We start from the raw sequence: 24975 nt of genomic DNA on the forward strand, positions 1-24975 counted from the left end.
AGAGGGGGGAGGGGGAAATGAGCTGATACCAAGGGCTCAAGCAGAAAGCAAATGTTTTGAGAATGATGAGGGCAACAAATGTACAAATGTGCTCGACACAGTGGATGGATGCATGGATTGGAGCCCCTAATAAAATGATTAAATTTTGCTCTACCAGTGGCAGTCAACAACATAATGTCACACAGAAAGTTCTCAGTGCCCCGGCAAGGGTCTTTGGGCTTCCTGCCTCGGTAGCGCAGCAGCCGGTACCGCGAGAAGGTGAAGCCCTTCCCCAAGGACGACGCCTCCAAGCCGGGCCACCTTACGGCCTTCCGGGCCTACAAGGCGGCCATGACCGACTTTGGACGCGAGGTCGACAGGCCAGGCTCCAAGGTGAACAAGAAGGAATGGGTGGAGGCCGTGGCCATCGTGGAGACCCCTCCCATGGTGGTGGTGAGCACCGGGCTATGTGGAAACGCTTCGCGGCCTCCGGACCTTCAAGAGGGTCTTGGTGGAACATCAGTGATGAGGGCACGCGGCGGTTCTCCAAGAACTGGCACAAGTCTCAGAAGGCTTTCACTGCAAGAAGGGCCAGGTGATGAGGGCAAGACGCCACTGGAGGAGGACGTCGGCAGCACGAAATCGGTCCTGCCGGGTCATCCACGCCATCGCGCACACCCAGACGCACCTGCTCCCCCTGCGCCAGGAGAAGGCGCACCTGACGGAGATGCAGGTGAACGGGGCTCCGTGGCTGAGAAGCTGGAATGGGCCCGAGAGAAGCTGGAGCAGCAGGTGCCAGTGAACCAGGTGTTCGGGCAGGACGAGATGATCGACGTCATTGGAGTGACCAAGGGCAAAGGCTACAAAGGGGGCACCAGTCATTGGCACACCAAGAAGCTGCCCCGAAAGACCCACCGAGGGTTGCGCAAGGCGGCGTGTATATGGGCCTGGCATCCTGCCCGTGCGGCCTTCTCGGTGGCCCGCGCTGGGCAGAAAGGCTACCACCGCCGCACAGAGATCAACAAGAAGATCTACAAGATTGGCCAGGGCTACCTCGTCAAGGATGGCAAGCTTATCAAGAACAACGCCTCCACCGACTACCATCTCTCTGACAAGAGCATCAACCCCCTGGGCGGCTTTGTCCACTACGGTGAAGTGACCAATGACTTTGTCATGCTGGAGGGCTGCGTGGTCGGCTCCAAGAAGCGAGTGCTCACTCTGCTGCAAGTCCCTGCTGGTGCAGACCAAGCGCCGTGCCCTGGAGAAGACTGACCTCAAGTTCATCAACACCACCTCCAAGATTGCCCATGGCCGTTTCCAGACCGTGGAAGAGAAGAAAGCTTTCATGGGACCACTCAACAAAGATGGAATTGCCCAGGAGGAAGGCACATGGTATAGCTGGTGGGATCAGCATAAAGATTTCTTTTCCAGTGTGGGGCGGGGGGTGGGGTGGGGTGGGGGGAATGATTAAATTTTTTTTAAAGAAAAAATGTTCTAAAATTTGTGGTTTGAGGTGAGGGTTGCCAGCCTCATGGGTTTAATTAGCACAATTGTACAATTGTGATATGTAAATATATTATAATAAAGGCATGGTGAGCATGAGAGATAGAAGAGAGATCCTCAGCCCCGCTTGGTGGGCCACGTGGAGAGGGAGAAGTGAAGGACTACAAGGGGAAAGGGAACAGGGGAGGAAAGACGGGAGAGGAGAGCCAAAGTTAGGTCAAGGGAGGAGTCGAGAGAGAGGGAGGGAGAGATCTCTTGCTAATACAAGCCTATATACCTTTGGGGGCGTGCAAGCCCACTAATTACAGGTAAAGACATACGTCACAGGAAGGGGTTGCACTATAGGTTATACAGCAATGAGAGGGGGACAATCTAGGGACATACATGCAATAAGAGGAGGGGGTGGGTGTCTACATGTGACAAGATGGGCAGATTCTAGATTCAGGATGGCAGGCTAACTTTGGATGACCTGGAGTGGGTTCTCAGGATCGCCATAGGAACCATTTATCAGTAGGGTGTGAACACCTACAGGAACCAAATTGATGACTGCAGGCCTGCCCATTGTCCTTAACAGCAGGGAGCGGTAATGACTGTATGCCCCTTCTTGTGGTGATCGAACTATTGAATTGTGTTATATGTGGATTAAATGTTAGTCAAATGTTTTGATAAATAAATAAATGTTCATTGTCATTTAAAAAAAGGTGGAATAGCCACTGAAAATCTTAGGACTAACAGTGGGACATTGTTAGATATAGTGCTGGAGAAGGAGCCCATCCAGTTGGAAGGCACTCAGTACACTTGGGGAAGAGCTGCCTCCTCAGAGTCAACCACAATGATGTGGATGGAAAAAAACTTTGGAGACCTTTCTGTAGATGATGCAGCAGGAACGGCAGCTGCAGACATCCATTAGTAATCACAATGTAGAACAAAGTAAGAATCGAGGAAAATCCGATGCTGTCCAAAAATGAAAGGAGACACACAAAGAGCGATATCCTAGGCATCCATGAGTTGAGATGTATTGACCATTTGAAACCAGGTAATCCCATGGTTTATTATGACGGGAATGACCAGTTGAAGAGGAATGGCCCCCTATTCACTGTGCCAGCTCTTAGCTCCTCCTGGAGAGGGCACCTGTGCGAGGCCAGTGGCCACTCTGAGGCAGTGGAAAGAGATGGCTCCTAGGGCTGCCCCTTGTCCTGGTACATATTCAGGGCAGTGGGCCTCCGTCAGGAGGTAGAGGCAGATGGTGAGGCCCCCTGCTTCCCATGGCCCTCGGGCACTCCCAGCTGGTGATGCCACCCACACCTGTGCAGAGTACTCAGGCTAACCTCCTTGCTGCCTCTGCCCTGGCCTCGCAGAAACTTATAATGGCTGGGCACCTAGATGGGCTGAAGGGTGGGGCTGGAGGCCCATCCTACCCCCGCACTCCTCAGACTGGGCATCTCCTGGCCCCAACCTCTTTGACCACACTGAGGTCCACACCCAATACTTTCTGCAGGGCTGCTTCCTGACTCCAGTAAACTCTCCATGACCCCCTCCTGGGCAGTCTCCTGCTGCTCTAATCCTCACTTTCTGAAGTATGATCCTTACAGCCTTTCAAATCCCACAGGACCCACACCTGGGCAGCCTGCTGGGACCAGGGGCCTCTCTGTTCTGCACATCTCTGTTACTTCCAGCCTTTCCCAGCTGTTCTCTGACCAAAGAAGCTGTGCCATCTTCTGAATCCTCTTGCCTCCTTCACCCTAAGGCTCTGCCTTCCCCTGATGCCTCTCTCCCCTTCTCATACAAGTGAGTACACTCCTGACTCCACACAATTCACTACTAGCACCTGGGCTCCCTTCCAATCCCTGTCACCTCCCCATTCCTGAGACCTGGCCACTCCCAGTTCTTATGTACACGGAACTGCTTGAGGATCTTGTGAAACTAGATTCAAATTGAGATCATCTGGGGTGGAAATGCAAATGACCATGGCAGGGAGTAGAACCAGATTAAACCAGCTTGAATCAATGCTCTTAAACCCTCCTCCCTGGTCATTACTCAGCCGCCTCTGGGGCCCTCCCAACTCCCAACCAGCACACCTGGTGCTGCTGTCCTGGCTCTTACTCTCCTGTCACTTCCCATCCTGGGGCTGACCCGTCCTTGGCCCTGCCTGTCTCCTTGTTACCCCCATCTAAGAATGCTCCAGGCCTCTCCCACCTCTTCAACTCTCATTGCTTGTCTGCTTCTCGGTCCTATAGCTCTACTTGGTCCGCATCCTTCCTATCTACCTACTCCTTACGTGGGATTTGTCCTGTGCACAGGCGCTCACACTAACCCGGATCATGACGCTCACAGCAGCAGTACTCTCGCCAGTCACATGTGAACACAACCCAGCTGTCATCAACAGATGAGTGGATGGACCAAGTGTGCCCCACCATACCATGGGAGAGCCTTGAGCGCTCTACCACATGATATCTGGTGCCAGCTCCGACAGGGCTGAACCTAGATGACATGGAGCCACCTGTTTACATTGACAAAGAAATCTAGAGCCACAAACTTTCACACACACGGGATATGGCCATGCTCGTTAGAGGCTGAGGGAGAGGAGCGGAGAGGATTGCTCCCAGGGGACCACGTTCCTGTGTGCAGTGAAGGTGATGTTCTGGAAGTAGATACTGGTGTTGCTTAAAGCAGACCGTATAACCCGATGATATGATACGCTTGAGATAGATTTCAAACGTGGTTTAATGTGAAATCTAAATCTACAAGTGAAAATAATCTATATGCACTAGGAATAAACCAAAAACAAAACCAACAGTCCCAATCAGGTCAGGTTCGGGGTGCCCTGTTCTAGGGAAGAAGGTCCCTAGCTTTGTGGGAGACATTACTGGGGAGAAGTATGGCTAGTAGCTTGGCCTAGGGGGCCCAGGCCTGTGTGGGAGCGGGAGGACCTGTGTCATGGGGAACACCAATGCCAGTCTTCTCTTTGTCCCCTCCATCAGGACAGGCATGAGACACTTCTGCAGCTGGCAGAAGGATGCACTCCAGCTGGTCACCAGGCTTTCTCTCTGGCTCCACACATTCCGCTGTTGGGGGCACCCCTGGGGATGAGCCCTGCTGCGGGGGTGATGTCGCAGCAGAAGCGCCATCACCAGGAGCTCTGGGGGCTGCTGCTTGCTGGTGCTCTGCAGGGAGGGCCACACCTGCAAGAGGGGGAAAGAGCGCCAACATGACTGCCTTTCCTGTGCTTTTCCCAAACCAGCAAAAGTCGACTGCTGTGGTGCCCACTCCCAACGCTCCCAGCCCAGGAAGGCCTCCCACATGGCAGTCCACCAGGAGAGGGGTCTGAGAGAACTCTGAGCTCGGGCCCACGCCAGCTCTGAAGTCCTGTCTGGGTGACACTGTCAGTAACCCCCTCAGTGTCACGGGCAGTCACGGGCAGCGCTCCTTACCATGGGGCTCTTCGTCCGTTCCCGCCCGCTCTTTCAGCTCAGCCAAGAGCTGGGTGACTCGGACCTGAAGGGCTGAGCCGGGCATTCTGGCCTTGATATGCTCGAGCAGGACTTTCAGACTGTAGAATTCAGGAGGTTGGTCAAAGTCATCCACATATTTGTCCAGCCAGGTTGTTAGAAGGGTTGAGATGGCTCTGAGGGGGTAAAAAAGTGGGGTCAGAAACCCAGCCTTTCTCACCACACTGCCTTCACCAGGCCCTCCTGCAAGGGGCTGTGGCCTTGGATGCCCAGCCCTTCTGGGGGCCGGTCCCATGCCCATCTCCCAATGCTCTCCAGAGAGTGCCAGGCCTGGTCACAAAGTGGGGGCCAGGAGAGGGCTTTGGGTCAAGGGAGCGCTCCATCAGTGGTCTGGCCAGCTCTCCTTCCTCAGGAAACCTGGACAACATCGCTGTCTGTCACTTGGACCCCCTCACTGAAAAGGAACTTTCCCAGGGAAGGCCGGAGGGTGTCTGCCTGTACCTCTCCAAGCGCAGCACACAGATGCTCCACGATGATCTCATGCGGAGACGTACAGGGAGTCTGTCCTGCACAGGCCAAGAGCTCCCGCACTAGCATGCTGCCTGATTCACACACACACACACACACACACACACACACACACACACACACACGGGTCTCTTCTCCCAATGACACGGTTCTCCAGAGGGACAATGGTCCATGGGCACCTGAGTCCTCACATGGCTCTGCCTACACCTCCTGGTTGGGATCTCCAATAGGGAATGGACATGCAGAGCTGGAGGGGACTGTGGAGCACAGATTCTACAGGGGCTTTCTCTGGGCCCCCGGACTCCCCTCTGGGAGTCTCTAGGATTCCCAGAAACCACCGCTATTTTGGCTGTTTTTCTCTTGTGTGTGTGTGTGGGGGGGGGGGTCAGGGTGGGGGTGGGTGGCGTAAACTTATTCCTCCAGGGGTACTGAGATGTGGGCAAAAGGCTCTGTCCATCCCAGACCAAACACCAAGCTCCACCCTTCTGTGAAATAAAAGCCCCTCCTTCTCCACCAAAGTCCACTCACTCTTTGACTTCATACTGCGGGCATCCAAACCACGGCGACAGTGGGCAGCGGCATGCATATCTAGACGAGGTGGGAGGGCGTCACGTGGGCACTCCTGCTTAAGAAGCTGTTGGTCCTGCCTGACTCCCTGACTGCATTGGAGGCCCCGGAGGGCAGGGGTTGCCATCTGCTTGTTCTCTGAGTGCTGCTAAGTGCCTCGACCAGCGTCTGCAGCGGTAGGGCTGCAAAGATGCTTGCTGAGTGAATGAACATCACCAGCGTCTTAGGACCTGCAGCCACACAGGGCGCCCCCTGGAAAGCTTGTTCTGGTAACAGCGAGGATGAGACCCCAATAATGGTAACCCCAGCCTCAATTTACAAATGGCAGATGAAGGAGATGTAAATGGAAAATATGAGAACCCCACGCTCTGTACGCCCCCTTAAACAGAGCCAGGTTTCGTGGGCACACTTTCCATGCTTGTCCCTTGTGGGTCTGATGTATTTCTCGTAGGTTGATTCTATTACCCCCCACCCCGTCCACTTCTCAGAGGGGAAAACGGAGACAGATTCCCACTATACAGTAGGCCACAGGGCACTCACCTTTCAAATATTAAGTCAAGGACCTGAGGGGTGGTGGTAAACGTGGGATAGATTCTGATGAAAGCCCTCATAAAACATGAGCTCCCATTCATGAAGTCCTCAATGAGGAGTCCAACCAGTCGAGAAAGCCGGGTGTTGTCTTGGACAACCTGCTTTGATGGATAGGTGCACTGCAGTGGGAAAGAGGAGGGACCTACTGTCAGAGGCCGCCGCATGACCCGCCAGACGAATTGCAGACCGGAGCTCAGACCAGAACTCCCCTGTGATGTATCTTGTAGCAACATTGGTGCTTCTGAAGTTTGGGGTTTTCCAGTGGAAGTTGAGGTCAAGGATCTTGAACAATATTAGGAACCTGAATGATGCTGGTAACTAAGTAACCCTGGCATCTCCCTGCAACCCCCGTGAGTCCTCACCAAACACCCCTCTCGACAGGAGAGCAAGCAGAGGCTTAGTGACGTCCAGAAGTGTCAACCACGACAGCCTCTGAGGCCTGGTTAGCTCCTGGCGCAGAGGACGAGTGCTGGCACAGGCTCCCTCCCTTGCCAGCTGGAAACAGTGCCCAGAGAAGACCACCCCAGGGCATCCTTTCAGAGGGGTTACAGATCTGAAGCTAAGGGGTCCCCTATCCAGCCATGGTGACAGCTGAATTCCCAGGATCTGAGTCCATGACTCAGAAAGGGTGACTGGCTGGGAAAGGACTAGCAGGTGACCTTGCCTCTCAGGCCCCACAGCACCTCCAAGCCATGCTGAGGGTCCATCGGCCATCCTGACAGCAGATTGGCAATAGTGAAAGCGCACCTTCACACGGGACACATAACCCACACAGGGACACACCCCTCACCATAGCATGCTGGTGTCCCCTGACTGCCACAGGGGAACAGACTCCTGGGTGGGTCAGGGTCTGAGGACACAGGCCAGTGTCCTTGCAGTCCTGCTGAAAGGCAGCAGTCTGTCCGTCAAGGGCCAGCTGCACAAAAACTCAATCACAGTGGGGTCTGGTCTCCCTTCTAGAGTGTTCTGCCTGTGAGTCAGGGCACAACTCCTGACATTAAGGGGTCATGGTGATGGAATCTGCAAGACTCCAAGTGGCACAAAAATGGACATCTAGGCCTGGGCCTCAGAACTTGTGGGTGAGGGAAGCCTGCTTATTAGGTGTGAGGCTGGGTACAGATGGATGAGCCTGGGAGAAGGTGCAGCAGCCAGAGCAGAGGACTGCTACGGTGGGGGACCCTCGGGATTTGGGGTGAGACACTCAAACTAGAGCACTACACAAGACACGTGGGCTGGCGGGGGTAGGACAACAGTAGGAAAGGGTGGTTCATGACCTTCAGGTGGCAGTCACTTTGCACCTGGGCAGCCCTGGAAGGGGATTGTGTAGGCAGGAAGGAAGCGGGGCGGCTGAATCCTCTGTAGGAAGACTGAGGGGGCTCAAGAGGTTAAAACCCTCAGGGGGAGTTGGGGGTCTCTGGGGTACTGTGGCCTCAGGGCCTTCTGCTCATCAGGGAACCCTTGGGTGAGACCCTGACCCCTGTGCTCACGCATATATGTCGCCAGCTTTTCCGGACTTCTGGATGCGGGTGGAGGTCACACCCCAATTGGGCCTCCTTCACGTTCTCCTCCGGACGCTTCTGTACAGACAGTGCAAGGGGGCTGCCAGGGAGGCATCAGAGACCCCCTTCCCTCTCCGCCCCTTCAGGCCCTTTCTCCCTGGGCATCGGAGAAGCTCCCAGTCCGCTCTCAGGCACCCCATGCTTGTGGACTGTCCACACCATCTGACCCAGACCGAGTCCACAGGCCACCGATAGAAATCACTGCCTCTGAGTGAGAAGTCACACTCCACGGAGTGATGCAGCAGGTCCCGGGGGCAGAGGCTTGGCATAGGGCCAGGAGGGGCTCCATAACGCCAAGAGCAGGACCGTGGGAGGCCTGTGCCATGCAGGACTAACTGGAGCTCAGAGAAGGCCCAAGAGGAAATGCCAGCTCAGGCTGTGATCCCCCTCACTATCCTCCTTTGTAGCCCTGACCTAAACAGGGACACCCTGGTCTCATCACTCTCTGTAATGAGGGCATCAGGGTAAATGCATGACCACTTGTAAGCACACAGCTTGATGGACTAGGCTCCTCCGCTCACCATACCCAGGTCAAGCTGAGCCCCATGCATCCAGTGATGGTGGGGGGGGGGGTGTCTTGGGAATGGAGCTGGGGAGTCTTCACAGAGTAATGGAGTGAAGCAGCAGAGCAACAACATTTTCAGCATCTTCCTCATCACCAGCCCCTCCCACATCACTCGCTCCTCCCCTTCTCTGATCCCACCCTGACCCCACCCACCTCTCTCTCAAATAGACCCTGCTTCCGCCATCAGCCTTTGTTCTCCTGCCCTCCCGCCCAGCTACCAGGGACCTCAGAAGGACAAGGGCTGGCATGTCCTGGTGTGGATGTGGGGCTGCCTGGGTGAGATCACAGTAGTGGCCTGGCCTAGGTTGCCCTACCCTCCACCACCCTGCATTACCTTATAGTTCTTGACGGCCAAATGCTCGCGTCTTCTGAAGTAGGAATTCAGAAGGATCCGCAGTCTGCCTACAATATTTAATGTCATTGCATCAATACAACTCAATGCTTGAATCCATATGTGACCACTTTCTTCTGTGGAATGTCCGCACAGCAATGATCTGCGTGGGGGCTCTAGAATGTGGGGGCGTGGTTACCAGGACTTCAAGTTCTATGTACTCCATCACAAAGGAAGTGAGGTCATAGTTTTTTGCTGGCAAATGACCTGATCTCAGATAAGGCCAAACCAAACTCAATGCCATTGAGTCATTGCGATTCATGGAAACCCCGTAGAGCAGGGTAGAACAGCCTCTGTGACTTTCTGAGACTCTAACGCTTTATGGGAATAAAAAACCCAGGAGAAAGACGCTTGGTCCCAAGGAACATTTAGTGGTTTCTAGCTGCTGACCTTGCCCAATCCCAGCCCATTGCACAACCACTATACTACCAGGGCTCCTTCTGACCTTGGCTATGACCTCCTTCTGGGCTGCTAAATGCTCACCTCTCTCGATGCCATCTCCAAACTGTACCTAGTGACACCAACAAACCCCCTCCCCTCCTAGAACCCGAGGGCAGCCTGGGTACAACCAGGGACCCAGCTTAGAGCAGACAGAGCTGGCTTCACACACACCACAACGCTCTCCGGCAGTTGGCAATGATGGCTGTGTGTAGTATTGGAAAGTGCCTTGACAATGAATAAGATGGTGGTTTTGCCAACTTCTATGATCTTTCCTTGTTTGTCACCAAGACCTTTTTGTCCATCCCACCTTCTTTGTTTCCAACTTTCTCATGTATTCACCAGGAATTACAAACATAATGGCTTGCTTGATTCATTTCAGAGTGCAGAAGTTGGTAGCAATGTTCAATTTCCTCATTATTCCGTTTAGTGCTTATGTGTCAATCTGAATGTGAGTCATAGAAATAGATCTCCGTAGAGGACATATAGCTAGTATCAGATCACACACAGCATTGTACTTCAAGATAAATCTTGAAATGTTCTCTATGACACAAAACTTGATGCCATTTTTCTTGAATTTGTCATTTTAGGAACTCGATGGTGGGCTCATTCGCAATGCTCAACACTAGTGCATTTCAGAGCACGAATGCCCACGGTGTTGATCTGCATGTGCTAGTTCATCTTGATCACTTCTAATTTTCCTGGACTCACTCACACTGTGTACATTCCATGTTCGGGTTATTAATGGGCGTTTGTAGCTGTTTCTTCCCATCTTGAATTGTGCCACATCAGCAGGCCAGGGTCCACCCACGTCATCAAGACCCACTCTATTTGGAGGAAGCAGTCCTCATATGAGTGGCCTTAACCTGAAGGGCTTATCATCCTTCAGTATGTCAGAGAATGCTTTGTTCACTTCCAAGTGGCTACCATTGGCTTATTTTTGGAAGTAGCTTACCAGGCCTTTTTGCTGAGTCTTGGAGTGTGGAAATTCTCCAGCTACCTGTCCACCATAGATAACCCTGCTAATATTTAAACCAGTGGCATAGATTACAGAAACTTTCGAGTCCCCACAGTCAGACAAACTGACAGAGGTCCCATTATCTTTCTTTCTTTCTTTCTTTTTTTCACAAAAGAAAGGCTTGTAGTTCGTTCAAGGATCGTTTGCTGGCCCTTAGGAGCATTTTCCAGTCCAGTCTGTTGGGGCACCACGCCCTGGCCCCAAAGTCCACTTTCAGCATTCCCTGGGGACCTTGCCACTCCATTCCCTTGCTGTTCCACTGCACTCCCCCGGTGCTTTGCCTCGGTGCGGTGGGATCAGGTCAGGTGCAATTCCCACACTGTGTCTCCGGTGCTGTCCCCTGTATCGCCCTTAGTCACTGAGGGGCACCATGTCTCATAGTAGGGCCAGCCATGCCCATTATCTTTCTATGACCCGCACATTTGTTGAAAAACTCTTGTATGCACTTCTTATGTATATACGCTCTATACACACACGCATGCACGATGTCTATCACGCAGCCATTGAGTCAGTTCCAAATCTTAGTGACCCTGTCCTGGGTTTCTGACACTGTAAACGTTTTAGGAACAGACAGCCTCATCTTTCTCTCCAGGAACAGCTGTGAGTCTTATGCCTCTTTTCCACACCCTCCCCTAGCTCATACCATGGAAGACACTAACGTTTCTCCCCCAATATACTTGGGAGGGGGCTGAGTCCAAACTCAGCAAGGAAACTTCACTGGCTCCAGCGCCATAGAATTGAGAGAGTTGGGATATGCCCGTGGCATTCTGGATGGATGGGGGGAAATCAGATCAACAGGGGGATGATTCTCAAAACTAGGTTGGACCTCTGAGGGACTGGACTATGGTTGAATTTTCCCTGGGCATGGAGCAGGTAAGCCAACCCAGATATTGTGTGTATCCAGGTGGCCCTGTGTCAGGGGATAAATCAACGTGGGAGAACGTAGGTGTCTCCTCTCAAGCCCCGGTTTCAAAATGATACCACCTGCCTGTTTGTCAGACCTCACTCAAACAGAATCAGGTCCTCGCTCTGACACAGTCACTGAGTGCAGCTATGTAAGCCGTGTTTGGAATATTCTCTTCTCTCTCTCTTCGTGTGGGGTGTACTGATTATTGCCTAACGGTCCCTGGGTGCTTGAGAGCCAGCTTTGAAACAAGGATTTTGACAGGAGCAATGGTTACTTTCTTCCTGCCTCTGGGGCCTACTGAGGTAGGCTAGTGCTGGACTGCCTGGTCACCTTTGTCCCAGCGAGATCTGCAATAAGTGTGTGGAGATTGCTAGGTGGCCAGAGAGAGATCAAAACAGAAACAAAAATCATGCCATGCTTCGGAAGCAATAACCAATCACGGTACACATCCAGAAACATGGGAAAACAACTCATGACAGGAGTACATGTAGACCTAAACCTGGAGCAGGTCTTAGAGGAGGAGCAAGCTTTAGATCACCCCAGCGGAGTTTAGGGCACTGATCTTGATCTGCTGTAAGAGGCTGGGAAACATTTTGACATGAATAATGGACAACGGAGACGAGCTCACAGAGGCACTCAGGAATGCAAGGCAAGCACAATCTGTCAAAACAAATGAACGACTGGAAACAATTCAACAACTGTAAATAGAAATTCAAAAGGCAAACACTAAAATATCAGAACTGTATGACATTTTGAAAGAAAAAAAAACAGGATTGAAACAATGGAATCAAGAATCAGCGATTTCAAAAACAAATATTTGGAAACGAAAATACAAGATCAAGCTATGAAAAAGACCAAAAACCGAAAGGAAAAAAAACCCTGTGAAATCTATGTGAGGCTATCAAAAGGAACTATTTACATTTCGTAAACATCCAAGAACAGAAATATAGTAGTTACATAATTTCATGTCAACTTGAAGATATATGAAAGTGTAAGGTTAAAAATAAAATAAAAGTTTAGGCGTGGACTTTAGCCTGTCAATCAGGTCTCAGCCTGATGGTGCCTCCTGTGGGCATGGCCTTCTCCTAAGGAAGGGGTCTGGGAACCTCCCACCCCCTTCTCTCTGCCTTCACCTTCCTGCTGGTTGCTGGGATAGCCCTGAGGATATTGCCACTTGCCATTGGATCCACACATCTTTGTACCCACCACCAACTTGTCATATTCCTGCATTCTGGATCATTGCATGTGGCGGTGGGAGTCTGAAGAGGGACTTATGGACCAGTGTTAGACTTACAGACTTGAGTTGGACTGGGCTGGGCTGTTTTCTTGATAAATAATTACTTCTTAATATAAAGCTCTTTCTTATACATATATGAGTGTCTCTGGATTTGTTTCTCTAGTCAATCTGGCCTAAAACAAGAAGGAAGATATATTATCCATGGAAAAAATGGTTGGAGAAATATTAAAAGAGAACTTCCCTAATACCATGACAGTACACAAAGTGACTATTCAAGAATCCCAGAGAACTCCAAACACAGCTAATCCTATAAGAAATCACCACAACACATCATTATCAAACTTTCTAACCTCGGAGAACAGGAAGCAATCTTGAGAGCCACATGGTAAGCAAGCACATAAAAAAGCCAGCCAATGAGGATAAGTTCAGATTTTCCTATCAAAATATGCAGGCAAGAAAGCAATGAATTAATATATTCAAAAGTTTGAAAGAAAACAACTATCAACCAAGTATCTTATACTCAGCAAATTTATCCTTTAAATATGACCCCTCAAAATGATTTTCAGATAAGTAAAAATCAAAGAAACTTAAAACATACACACACACAAAACTTAAAAAAAAAAAAAGACCACCCTTACAAAAAAATATTCACAGGAGTTCTTTGCCTAGAGTCAATAGCAATAACAACAGATAGCAACCTAGTTGTCATGCAGTATTATGAAGAAAACACACTACTTAAGTAGTACACAAAGTAAAACAGAACCCTATCAACCCAAATAAGGAAGCACAGACAACATTATTTTGTGTGTGGTAAAAATCCATTTTTTTCCCTCTTTTTCCTCATTTATTTCTTTTAAAATAATTTATTGGGGGCTCTTACAACTCTTGTTATAATCCATATATCAGTTGTATCTGACATATTTGTACAAATATTGCCATCATTCTTTTCTACACATTAACTCCATTGAGCCCTTGGGATCAGCTCCCCCTCCCAACTCCCCCCCACAACCCTCGTGACCCCTTGATAGATTATAGATTGTTATTATTTTCAAATATCACACCAACTGCTTTCTCCATACCCCTCTGATTTCTGCTGTTCTTAACCCTGGATGAGGGTGTGTGGTAATGTACCATTCATTGTGATCGGTGACCCCCTCCCTCTCCACCTTTCCTCCCCCCTTCCCCGTACCCTTTTGTTCTCTCTATTACCATTCCTGTTCCTGGGTTCCATGTGTCGTGAGTTTCATCTCTTGCCTATGCCTATGTACATGCTCCCGTCTAGCTGGTGTGGGAAGCAACACTGGGATCATGATAGTGGGGGGTGAGAAGGCCTCAAGGGACCAGAGGTATATTGTGTGATCCATCGGTGCTCTACTGAACCCTAATTGACTCATCCCCTCCCTGCGACCGCTCTGTGGGGGGATGTTCCATTATCTACAGAATGACTTCGGGTCTCTGCTCCAATCCCCCCACCCCACCTGACAGACAACATTTTGTCAATGGAGATGACCACAGCAACAACAATAGAGGAAATAGACTTGACAATAAATAGTCTAGCAGAGAAGTTATTGAATCATTCCCCAAAGATAACAAGCTATCTTGACTTTGGCAAGAAGACCACAAAAGTCAAATGATAGTCAAAGAAAAAGTTAAGACCTCAGCAAAAGCAAAAGAAAAAGAGGAAAATCATATAATTCTCTTAAACAGGGAGGTAAACACAAAAAACAGCAACGGACACGTTGACAGAAAAATCTATAAACAAAAGAAGTGAAGCAGAAAAAACATCATAAACAATGAAACCAATACCAACATATTTAAATGACAGCAATAAACCCATACCTATCAATAACAACGTTGAATGCAAATGGATGGAGTTTACTAGTTACAAAAGAAAGACTAATAGAATTAATAAGAGAACACCACCCTTAAATATGCTATTTACAAAAAAATACCTTAAACATAAAACAAGCATAAACTAAAATTCAAAGGAGAGGGTGGGGGGAAATGAAACCTGTTCACTCTGGATGACCCTGCTGGTATTTGAAATACCAGTGACATAGCTTCCAGCTTCACAGTAACACACAGGCCACCACTACAACAAACTGACAGACAAATGTTGAAAATAGAAACAGCATATAACTCAAAAATTCCACCACTGCCATATTTCTTACTTGGTCATAGTATTATTCAAAATGGAAAAAAATGGAAATAATTTAAGTCCCATAGTGTATAAATGGAAAAGAAACTATAGTACATACACACAAGGGAAGAATAATGAGAAATCTTCAAAATACTCGACAGCACAGATGAACCTAGAGGATGTTGGGTAAAATTAGTCAATCAAAAAAGGACAAATATTGTATGAGACCACTCCTGTACAATGTCAAGAAAATATTTATACACAGAAAGAATACTTTTTTGAAGGGTATTGTGTTAGTCTAGGTACTTTAAAGAAACAAATCCACAGAAACGCAAGTATAAGAGAGAGTTTTATATAAAGGTTAAGTGAGCATCAAGAAAACATCCCAACCCAGTGCTGCCCAAGCCCACAAGTCCAACATTAACCCACATGTCCGACACCAATCCACAAAGTCCTCCTCCATCTCACAAAACAGATGCAATGATGCTGACTGCAGGAGGAAAGTCGGATCAGTGAGCATGTGAGTATCTCTGTGCTGGCAGGGGTCTCCACACAGCTGCTCCAGCACCCTGGGTTGCATCGGGGTAGGGCCATGTGGCTTCTCCTTGGGGATGTCTTGCAGGAATTAAGCCTTACCAGCTGAAGCAGGGAATTGGCTAAGGCAGCTTCACCCTTGTCCGATCATCACAAAGCAAGAGACCCGAGAAATCTTGAAAGGAGAGGCTCACCAAGCTATTTATCTTCCCGCCCGTCAATTAACCTCACGTGTGTTTTTTGGCCAGGTTGGCACAATAAACTAACTAACTTGGGTACAATGGGTGGGAGGAAAAAGAAGTAGAAATCATGAACTAGAGGGTACACAAATATTAACTTGGGTTAAAGGTAGTGAAACACAATAAAAGGTAAATCAGCACAAAAAAGGTAGACACTGGAAGAAGCACAAGTGTTAAAGACAAAAGAAGTAAATACTATTCTTTCCCCAATTCTGCAATAACAGTGGAAACAATAATCTATAAGTGAATATATAGACATTCAAAGTGAGTAGGAGTGGGAAGGCTAATGAGACTACACCAAGGAAGATCTGTGTATCTGTATCTATATATGTCTATAAAGAGACTTGACAGAGAATAGTTCTACATACGTATTTACATGTACTGCAAATCTGTCCACAAATATGGTGGAACACATAGAAGGCAAAGTTATGAAAATGGCTTAGCCATAGCCACGTGCCTCGAGGGAAAGAATTGATGGGCTTGGGTCTCACAACCATAATCTCCTGGATATCAAAGTCAATTGTCTACAAAGACCGTGTTCTACATCATCCTTTGGTGAGTAGCAATGGGCTTCCAAAAAGCTTGTGAGCAGCCATCTAAGGTGCAAGAATTAGTCTCCTCCTTTTGGGAGCAAAGAAGAGTGAAAGAAGTAAAAGATTCATGGAATTAATTAGTCCAAAAGACTAATGAGAGTAATGCTTATACTCCACCAACCCATAACTAGAAGCACTACTTGGGGCCTGGTGCCTACTCCCTACTGCTCTAAAAAGGAATCATATTAAAAGGTCCTGCCTAAACAAGTGAACAATATGGGAAATCCCTGGAAAATAATATTTTTTAAAGATCAAATTTACTGGTCTAATAAAAACTGGTGGAATCCCTTGAACTATGGCCATTAGAATCCTTCAAATCTGGATTTGAACTCACTGATTTAATTTCAGCTAACTGATAGGTGCACCTATAAGGTTAACAATAACAGCAGGAAGGTCTCCACTTCCTAGAACAATCCACCTTAGTTTTTAAAAAGGGCAGCTTTTGTCGAAGGATGAATCTCAGAGGTAGGAAGGGAAGGGAAGAAGGCTGATAGGAAATGGTAAGCACTGGGAAGAAGTAGGACAAGAGTTGTGACATTGTGGGGGCAGCAATCAGTACCACACACATGAACAGAATACATAGACATCATGGCCTGGAGACCCATTTGCTCTGTAAACTTTTGCTGAAATCACAATTGAAGACAAACCAAAAGACTTCTTTGGCCAAGTGTATTTTCCCCATGTTTTAGTCGTTAATATTTTACTTATTGAATTGTAATAGTTCCTTATATGTAAGTACCCAAACCTGTTGCTACTGAGTCAATTACAACTCATATCAACCTTACAGAACAGAGTACAACGGTTTCATAGGGTTTCCAAGGCTGTCAATCTTTACGAAAGCAGACTGTCACATCTTTTTCTGAGTGGCTGGTGGGTTCGAACTGTCAACCTTTTGGGTAGCTGCCAAGCACTTACCCAGTGTGCCACAAGGGCTCTTCTGAAGTCCTTTAGTGGATAAACATTTGGAAAATATTTTCTCCTACACCATGTAAAACTTGCATGCTAACCCACCCACACTGGATCTCAACGTTATTGTCATGAATGAGAAACTTGCAGAAGGATGACTTCTTCTCAAGAGCAGTTGGAGGGTTTGTAGTTAACAAGAAGTACGAGAATGCTGTTTAAATTTTTGTTTGAAGAGTCAATGTTGCCCTTTTTTTTTTTTTTTTAACTAATTGGGCCTCTTCTCTTTTTTATTCCAGAACTGATATCCCTCTCTTGGATTGGAAAGATCAATGAGATCTCAGCTGTGATTACCTCTGAGCTCTCTGTACCATCCATGGATATTAACTAGACACCTCCCATTAAATAGTTGCCGCTGACCTGAGCAATTTGCCCTAAGGTGTCTGTTTTTCATTTAATAGTTGTTTTGCTTTGTTTCCCTTATGAAAAGAGACAATTTCCAGCAGTTACAAGTAGAGAACAATGGATCTTCTAAAAGGACTACTCCCAAAAGGATCATCCATTTTGCCGATGGAGATACCATGGAAGAATACAGCACAGAGGAAGAAGACGAACAAGAGGAACAGAGAGTGAATCCAATGCTTGACCCTGTAAGCTTAGAGTATCAATATTAGGAACCTGGGGGTTGAATGTGTGATTACTTAAACAAAAAGGTTTGTAAAAAAACACACGTAGTTTTAAGCCTAATCTGGGCTAGAGAAACAAAACTAATAACACTCATATATGTATAAAAAATAACTTTCTATCAGTAAGTAATTTTCTATCAGGACAGAATCCCATCCTAGTCCAAACTCGAGGCTATGAGGTCAGTGCTACCCAGAGCCCTCTTCAGACTCACAGGCTATGCCATAGAAAGATGAAGTGGGAAGGTCACAGGTTGGTGTGTGCAGTCACATGAATCCAAGGTCGGGTAGGAATATGGCAGGGCATTAACAGCTTTCCAGGTTGGGGGCCCATATTGGGCCACCCCTGCAGGCAGACATAGGGTCCCAGAGAGGAGGAAAGTAAAGGGGCAAAGAGAGAACTTCTCACTGTCTCTATAAAAATATCACATCCCCAAGAAAGTCTCATCTGATTGATAGGTTGGACTCCATCCCTACTTTCACACAGGTTCAAGTTGACATACATTATAACTGCCACATCTTTAGTTTCTCTCTAGTCCATGAATCGTCACGTTGTAATCTTGGCAATCTTAGTTTTTCCATCTCTGAGAGAGAATATGGAACATATTATCAAGCATATTGAAAGCTGCACATTAAAGACTAAAATCACCACTTTTGTTTTTAATTTCTCTCACCTTGGTATTTGCCTTTCCTTCCTTTTTTGACCCCAGGCTAAACGTTCCTGGGGTTCTTACCTATGGTTTTGGGCTGGGCGAATAGCAAGGACCTCACTTTCTGGTAAGTACTGCTAAGAGAATCGATTTGTAGCATAAATACATTAGACGGGGGCTTCTAATGGTCTCATCCACTCCACAGGACTGTGCGGAAGAGATGATGTGACCTTCAGGCCTGTTCTTGGGCATTTCCGTGGCACCGGAGCTCCCATCTTCAAACAGATGCTTCTATCCTTTGCCCACTCTTGTTAATAGGTTTTCTGTGGCAGTCCAGAACGTGTCTTCTTTGAAAGCTCTTCCAGGCACTCCTAGTTGTCCTTACCAGAGCCATACAAAACCAGCCCAGATGCTTCTCCCATCGAGCAGAACACCTGCTGTGGAGCGAATTTCCAAGTTTGTAAACTCATGTGATAGGACATAGCTCCAAGTCCCCTCATCATAGTCACTCTACTATAAACACAAAATTTGTTTGTCCCTCCTGGAAATGTGATGAATGGCTTAAGTGACTGCTTTTAATAGATAGAATATGAAATCTTATTTTGTTGAATTTTTGCCAACTTTGAACACAAGTTGCAACATCTAACTACTAATTTCTTTCTAACTCGTATATGCTTAGTGTATGATGGGGAAAATCACTTTTTAAATCTGAGAAGATACAAAATGCATCTATCTTCAGTTATTCGTTTAGCATCTCCTAAGTCGCTATTATGTGCCCAGCACTGTGCTAGATCCTAGATCATAAAGACAAAAGGCACAATCTCTGCTTTCCATAGCCTCAATATTTGACATATGGTACAGACCAGTATGCATACCATTAATTGCAATTAAGGACATTTTTAAATTGTGAATTAGGTTAAGGTTTACAAAGCACATCACACTTTACATTCAGTAATTCATACACATTCTGATTCAACTCATCCATTTCAATTCCTCAATGCCACTTCTTGCCTGTTTCCATTACTCTCTTCCTTAACTTTCTGAACGTTGTCTTTGAGTAAATGCTGCCCTTTCCACCTTAAATGGCTGGTTATTCTAACATGAGAGTGCGTTTAGTTCTTGATCTGAAGGTTGAGGCCCATAGTCTTGGGAGTTTCTACCAGTCTCTATCTGACCCGTAAACCTAGTATCTTTTATGATTTTGAGTTCTATTTCATATTTTTCTCCTACTGTATCTAGGAACTCCTAATGTGACCCTTTTCTTTTCATTACAATGTGTTCTCACAATAGCCAGCATAGGAAAGCATAGGGATTGTGGGCTGAAAGACATGGGGATGTTGATATATGGAGGAAACACCATATTGGCGCTATCAAGGTATGCTAGGCTCAGGCCAGTTTGGGAACTGGAGTAGAACGATCAGAGGGTCTTTAAATTATAATAAGAAGTGATGCTGGGGGTGACTTAATCAAATAATCTGAGCCTCCAAGGAATAAGTGCTTTTACATAAAGCTGGAGGGTGGGTGGCTTGAAATGTCACAGACACTGAGACGACAGACTGTCCCCTGACCACAGTATCATGACAGAAGCAATACAGTCTCCTAAAATCCTGTGCTTTAGTTACAGCAAGATTGTTTGAAGAGAGGAACTGTTAGGGCAGAGGGAACCACTGAAAATGACCAACCAACCAACTACCATTGAGTCAACTCTGACTCCAGTGACTCTGTAGAACAGGGTAGAACTGCTGTCCTATGGTTTTCAAGGATTTAAGTCTTTCTAGAAGGAGACAGCTTCATCTTGCTCCCGTGGAGCCCCTGGGTGAGTTCAAACTGCCGACGTTTCAGTCAGTAGCCCAGCACGTAACTTATTGTCCCATCAGGACTTCTTCAGAGGGAATTAATTTAAAAGTAAATAAGGATCTGGTTGGAGGAGGAGAACAGGGAGGTCACAGGGGTTTCCAGGTTGGGCTTTGGCTCAGGATGACAGGGTAGGCTATTGGGTGAATTCAGCTTCATTTCACTCAAAACCTCACTGCCATCGAGTTGATCTTGTCTCAGCAACCCCATAGCAGCCATTTAAGACAAGGTCAAACTGCCCCTGGGGGTTTCCAAGACTGTAACTCCTTCTGGGGATAGAAAGTCTTATCTTTCATTCTCAGAGCAGCTGGTGGTTTCAAACTGCTGGCCTCGCCATTAGCAGAGCAGTGGGTAACCACTATGCCACCGGAGCTCCCGGCTTCCTTTGGGATTCAAAAAGAACTGTGGCGTAAAAGTGTGCTTCTGCCTGGGGTCCCCAGAGACTAACCAGGACCTAACTGCCATTGAATTAATTTCACCTTCATGAGTGTCACAGTAGGTGAATGCTTTGAGGGTTTCCAGTGGGGGGTTTGCAGAAGGAGATCACCAGGCCCACATGGGGCTGCCCTTGGAGGCAGGTACAGAGTCCCAGAAAGCAGGAAGGTGAATGGGGCAGAGAGAGAAAGGGAGCTATAAAAACGCCACACCCCTAGGGAGGCATCATCAGGCCGCAACCTGATTGACAGGTTGGATTCCACGCCTTCCTCCACACAGGTACCAGAAGTTGACATAAAATCTAACTACCAATATCACCAAATGGAAAAATGTCACTAAACCTCTGCTAAAACTTTACCAAAGACAGAAGTTATCAATAGAAATATCAAGAAGCTTCTTGGGCTACTTAGATTGATGAGACAAACAAAGAAGGCAGAATGGAAAGATCGCGGGTCAGCTGGTCCATGGCGCGAAGCACCCAGCTTTCCGCACAGTCTAGCAAAGTCACACTTCACAAAGTCAGACCTCTTTCGGGGCACTGTGGTCCAACAGGCCAGTCTCCCTACCGCCCCGAGCAGCGGTTTTCACTTGAGGAAGTGACCTCACCATGGAAAGGCAAGATCGACTTCAGAATATGTAATCTGGGTAAAAATAATAAAAGATGGGATCTAGTAAGGATTCTTTGTGGAAGTGAGACTGGCTACATTTGCAACTTTGAGATTTTGGCAGGTTGAGGTAGAGTTACAAGACAGTCTATTTCTCTGCGTTAGGGCCTTTTCTTGGTTCTTGGCATCATGTTTACCAAGGTAGTTTTAAAGCGGCCTGCCCACTGGTGAGATGTTATTAAAAATCACAACACTGGACTGTGGGACACTGGAAGGGAATAGCATGGTTTGCCAAAATTACTGAAAGAAAAACCAAAGAACCCGCAAAGAGGAAAAATGACTTTTGCACAAAGGACCCATTGTTCTCTTTCTATGGCAGTAGCTCTCAACCTTCCTGATGCCACGACCCTGTAATACAGTTCCTCATGTTATGGCCTCCAGCCATAAAATTATTTTCGTTGCTACTTCATAACTGTAATTTTGCTATTGTTATGAATTGGGTGACTCCTGTGAAAGGGTTGTTTGACCCCAAAGGGGTCGCGACCCACAGGTTGAGAACCAAAGGATCTGTAGCAAGACGAAAGGCCAGTGCGCATGCGCTCAGCTATTCAGGAAGCTGCTATGAAATCCACATATAACCTAAGAAAGTCTATGTGCATGGTGAATTGCAACAACCATCTGAAAGGAGTCAACCAAACAGACCAGCAGTTACCGCTGTGTCTGCGCAAGAGGATAAAGCAGTGTTTTTAATGTAGCCTCTTTTTTGGGCACGTCTGCCTTATTCGATACATTTAACATTGACTGCAACAATGATTTTTCGAAGACCAAAGAAGAATCTGTGTATTTGAATTGTGGTTCTGGAAATGAATGTTGAAAATACCATGGACTGGGGGACAGATAACAGAAAAGTGGGTGAAGGGAGATGTTGGACAGTATAAGACATGACAAAATAATAATAATTTATAAATTATCAAGGGTTCATGAGGGAGGGAGCAGGGAGGGAAGGGAAAAAAATGAGGAGCTGATACCCAGTGCTCAAGTAGAAAGCAAATTTTTTGAGAATTATGATGGCAACAAATGTACAAATGTGCTTGACACAATGGATGGATGGATGGATTGTGAAAAGAGTTGTATGAACCCCCAGTAAAATGAATTTTTAAAAAATACCATGGACTGCTGAAAAGACAAATCCATCTGTCTCGTAAGAAGTATGGCCAGAGTGTTCCTTAGGGGCAAGGATGGTGAGACTTTGTCTTCCATACTTTGGACATGTTGTCAGGAGAGACCAGTCCCTGGAGAAGGACATCATGCTTGGCAGTGTAGAGGGGCAACGTAAAAGAGGAAGATCCTTAAGGAGATGGACACGGTGGCTGTAATAACGGGTACAAGCATAGGAACAATTGTGAGGATGGTGCAGGACCAGGCAGTGTTCCATTCTGTTGTGCACAAGGTCACTATGGGTCAGAGCCCACTTGATGGCACCTAACAATAACAACAAGCATTTGTAACTTACAAAAAAAGAAATACAAACATTTCCTACTAGAAACAGCTAGAAAATGGTAACTGATAATTCAACTGAATGTAACAGGAAACCTGGCAGCCCTTCTGTATCTTTAGAAGAGGGCCATGTACAGATTCACCTTTAGAGCTTTAAAACGTCTCATTTTAGAAAAAAAAAAAGTAACTATTGGGGTGGGGTGGTGAAATTCCAGTAGTGTATGTAGACTTGGCTCTTGCCCAGGAAAGCACAGCGAAATTTGGTCAGTTTGCAAAATTTACTGTATATGTAGGTGAATGCTATACAGTATACCATACCCAGGGGAAAAATTAAAATTAAGCATATGTAATAAGTTACATTTTTATTCATGATATATAAATAAAGTCTGTTGAATCTTATTTAGATATTTCAATTTCATATTCCATTGCAGAAAAATAGCCCACTGCATGGGATAGCTTGGGCTTGAAATAGCAAGTCAGCAAAGTGTTACAATACATCAATAAAATAAACCAGTCATTTCTGACTCATTGTGACTCCAGGTGTGTCAGATCAGAGCTGTGCTCACTAAGGTTCTTGACGGCTAATCTTGCAGAAGCCGATCACCAGGTCTCTTTTCTAAGATATCTCTGGGTAGACTCAAAGTTCCAATTATTTACCCGCTTAGCAATTCAGCATATTAACTGTACTGCTCAGGAACGGAACTTCAGAATTAAATGTAGACAAAGTTAAACTCTCTGCACCTCCAGCTATCCCTTCAGTCAACAGAAGTGTTTTCTCTTTCCTTTAGCATGTGAATTCCTTGGTGGGCGATTTGCTATCTTCTTTGGTCTTGATCAACCTAAATACCAGTATGTGGTAAATGAGTACTACAGAACACAACATAAGGTATGTGGCATCCTGATGGGGACATAGGCTCCTGAGATGGGCAGACTTTAGGGCTATAGAGGGCTCAGGTCCGCTGGTCAGAATGACTTTGCCTTCTTTTGCATGTCACCTCACAGCACCCCTTACTTGCCTCTCTTGTAGAAATTACAGTGTCAGGGGATGCATCATACAGGGTGACGGAATGTGGTGCTTGAGACTGCTGTGCGGAGAAACTTCTCACAAGGCATCTCTATAAGGCGGGCACTCAGAAGCTTTTGGCTGTACAATTAAACATGCCCTTATGCTTCTCCTCAGCAGGAATGTGACAGGGAGATTGGAAGGAATGGTTCCAAGGCTCTGTCAGCTGAAGGACCTAATGAGAAGAGTCACCTGCAGACTCAGGGCCTTGAGTACGGAACCCGACAAGAGGACACTGCAGAGGACCTGCCTCAGGGAAGCACCTCATCCGGAGAAGAGCCTAGTCACTGACTCTGGCCTATGATGGGAAGAGTGGCTGTGGTTTCTCTGTATCTCTCTTCTTTTACAAGTGGTTACCATGGTAACAGCATCACAGGTAGCACTTCTGAGCCAGATGTGACCCCAATCTCCTGGTGATTTCTTCTCAAGCATCCAGAATTGTAAGCAGCAGTCCAAGTCATTTTGAATTCTTTCTCAATATGAATTTTTATTTACAAGCTGGGAGCCCAACTTCCCTCAGTTCCTTGAGTCTCCTTGGTTTATTAGTGCACTTGCACAAATGCCTTTTATGAAAATCTGAGCCTGGGAGCTTGGGGCTGCAATGCCTTGGCTTTGGGGGCCATGGTGTAGTCAGGAAGCTCTGCTCCTTAGGAAAGTGCCTGGGCACTACAGAGTTTAATTAAATCCCTTTTTAGGGTTTGGCATGAGGTATATCCTTCTGAACTTTATAATAAGCAAACATTGCTAACGGCTACATGCCAAGGTTCTTTTCAGAATCTTTAAGAATTAGATGCTTTTCCTAGCAATCAATCAATTAATGAAATTATCTAAGCTGCAGAAAAAGAACTGGGGGAAAACAATGATTTTTTTCTATTTTACTTTATATTTGATACTAATAATTAATGAAAGGTTGTTTGTGTATTTTTAACCTGGAATGATAAAACATGACAGTTATAGCAAGATAACATAAAACCTATGTCATAGACAAAGTTTTATGAAGGTCGTGATGATGTAATAGCAAGAACACATTCTGTTGTTTTCCAGTGA

General features: G+C 46.8%; 1 protein-coding gene and 1 pseudogene across 1 annotated transcript; both read left to right on the forward strand.

The window, feature by feature from the left end:
• Positions 1–174: 174 nt before the first annotated feature.
• LOC142439968 (large ribosomal subunit protein uL3 pseudogene) lies at positions 175–2392 on the forward strand (annotated as a pseudogene).
• A 15231-nt stretch (positions 2393–17623) lies between these two features.
• Positions 17624–24219, forward strand: FAM177B (family with sequence similarity 177 member B). Its single transcript, XM_075542653.1, has 4 exons — positions 17624–17791; positions 18535–18601; positions 23654–23751; positions 24049–24219. The coding sequence occupies exons 1-4, from the start codon at positions 17624–17626 to the stop codon at positions 24217–24219; spliced, it is 504 nt and encodes a 167-aa protein (XP_075398768.1).
• The last annotated feature ends 756 nt before the right edge of the window (positions 24220–24975 follow it).

The sequence above is a fragment of the Tenrec ecaudatus genome, chromosome 1, assembly GCF_050624435.1.
Source record: "Tenrec ecaudatus isolate mTenEca1 chromosome 1, mTenEca1.hap1, whole genome shotgun sequence".
In the NCBI taxonomy this organism is placed as follows: Eukaryota; Metazoa; Chordata; class Mammalia; order Afrosoricida; family Tenrecidae; genus Tenrec; species Tenrec ecaudatus.

What these genes read in the sequence shown, in the direction of transcription:
- FAM177B (XM_075542653.1), top strand. Translation starts at nt 17,624, where the DNA reads ATGAAAAGAGACAATTTCCAGCAGTTACAAGTAGAGAACAATGGATCT. An exon ending in TGAATCCAATGCTTGACCCT is followed by an intron (nt 17,792 to 18,534) that starts GTAAGCTTAGAG and finishes TTTTGACCCCAG; the next exon opens with GCTAAACGTTCCTGGGGTTC. An exon ending in AGCAAGGACCTCACTTTCTG is followed by an intron (nt 18,602 to 23,653) that starts GTAAGTACTGCT and finishes TCTTTCCTTTAG; the next exon opens with CATGTGAATTCCTTGGTGGG.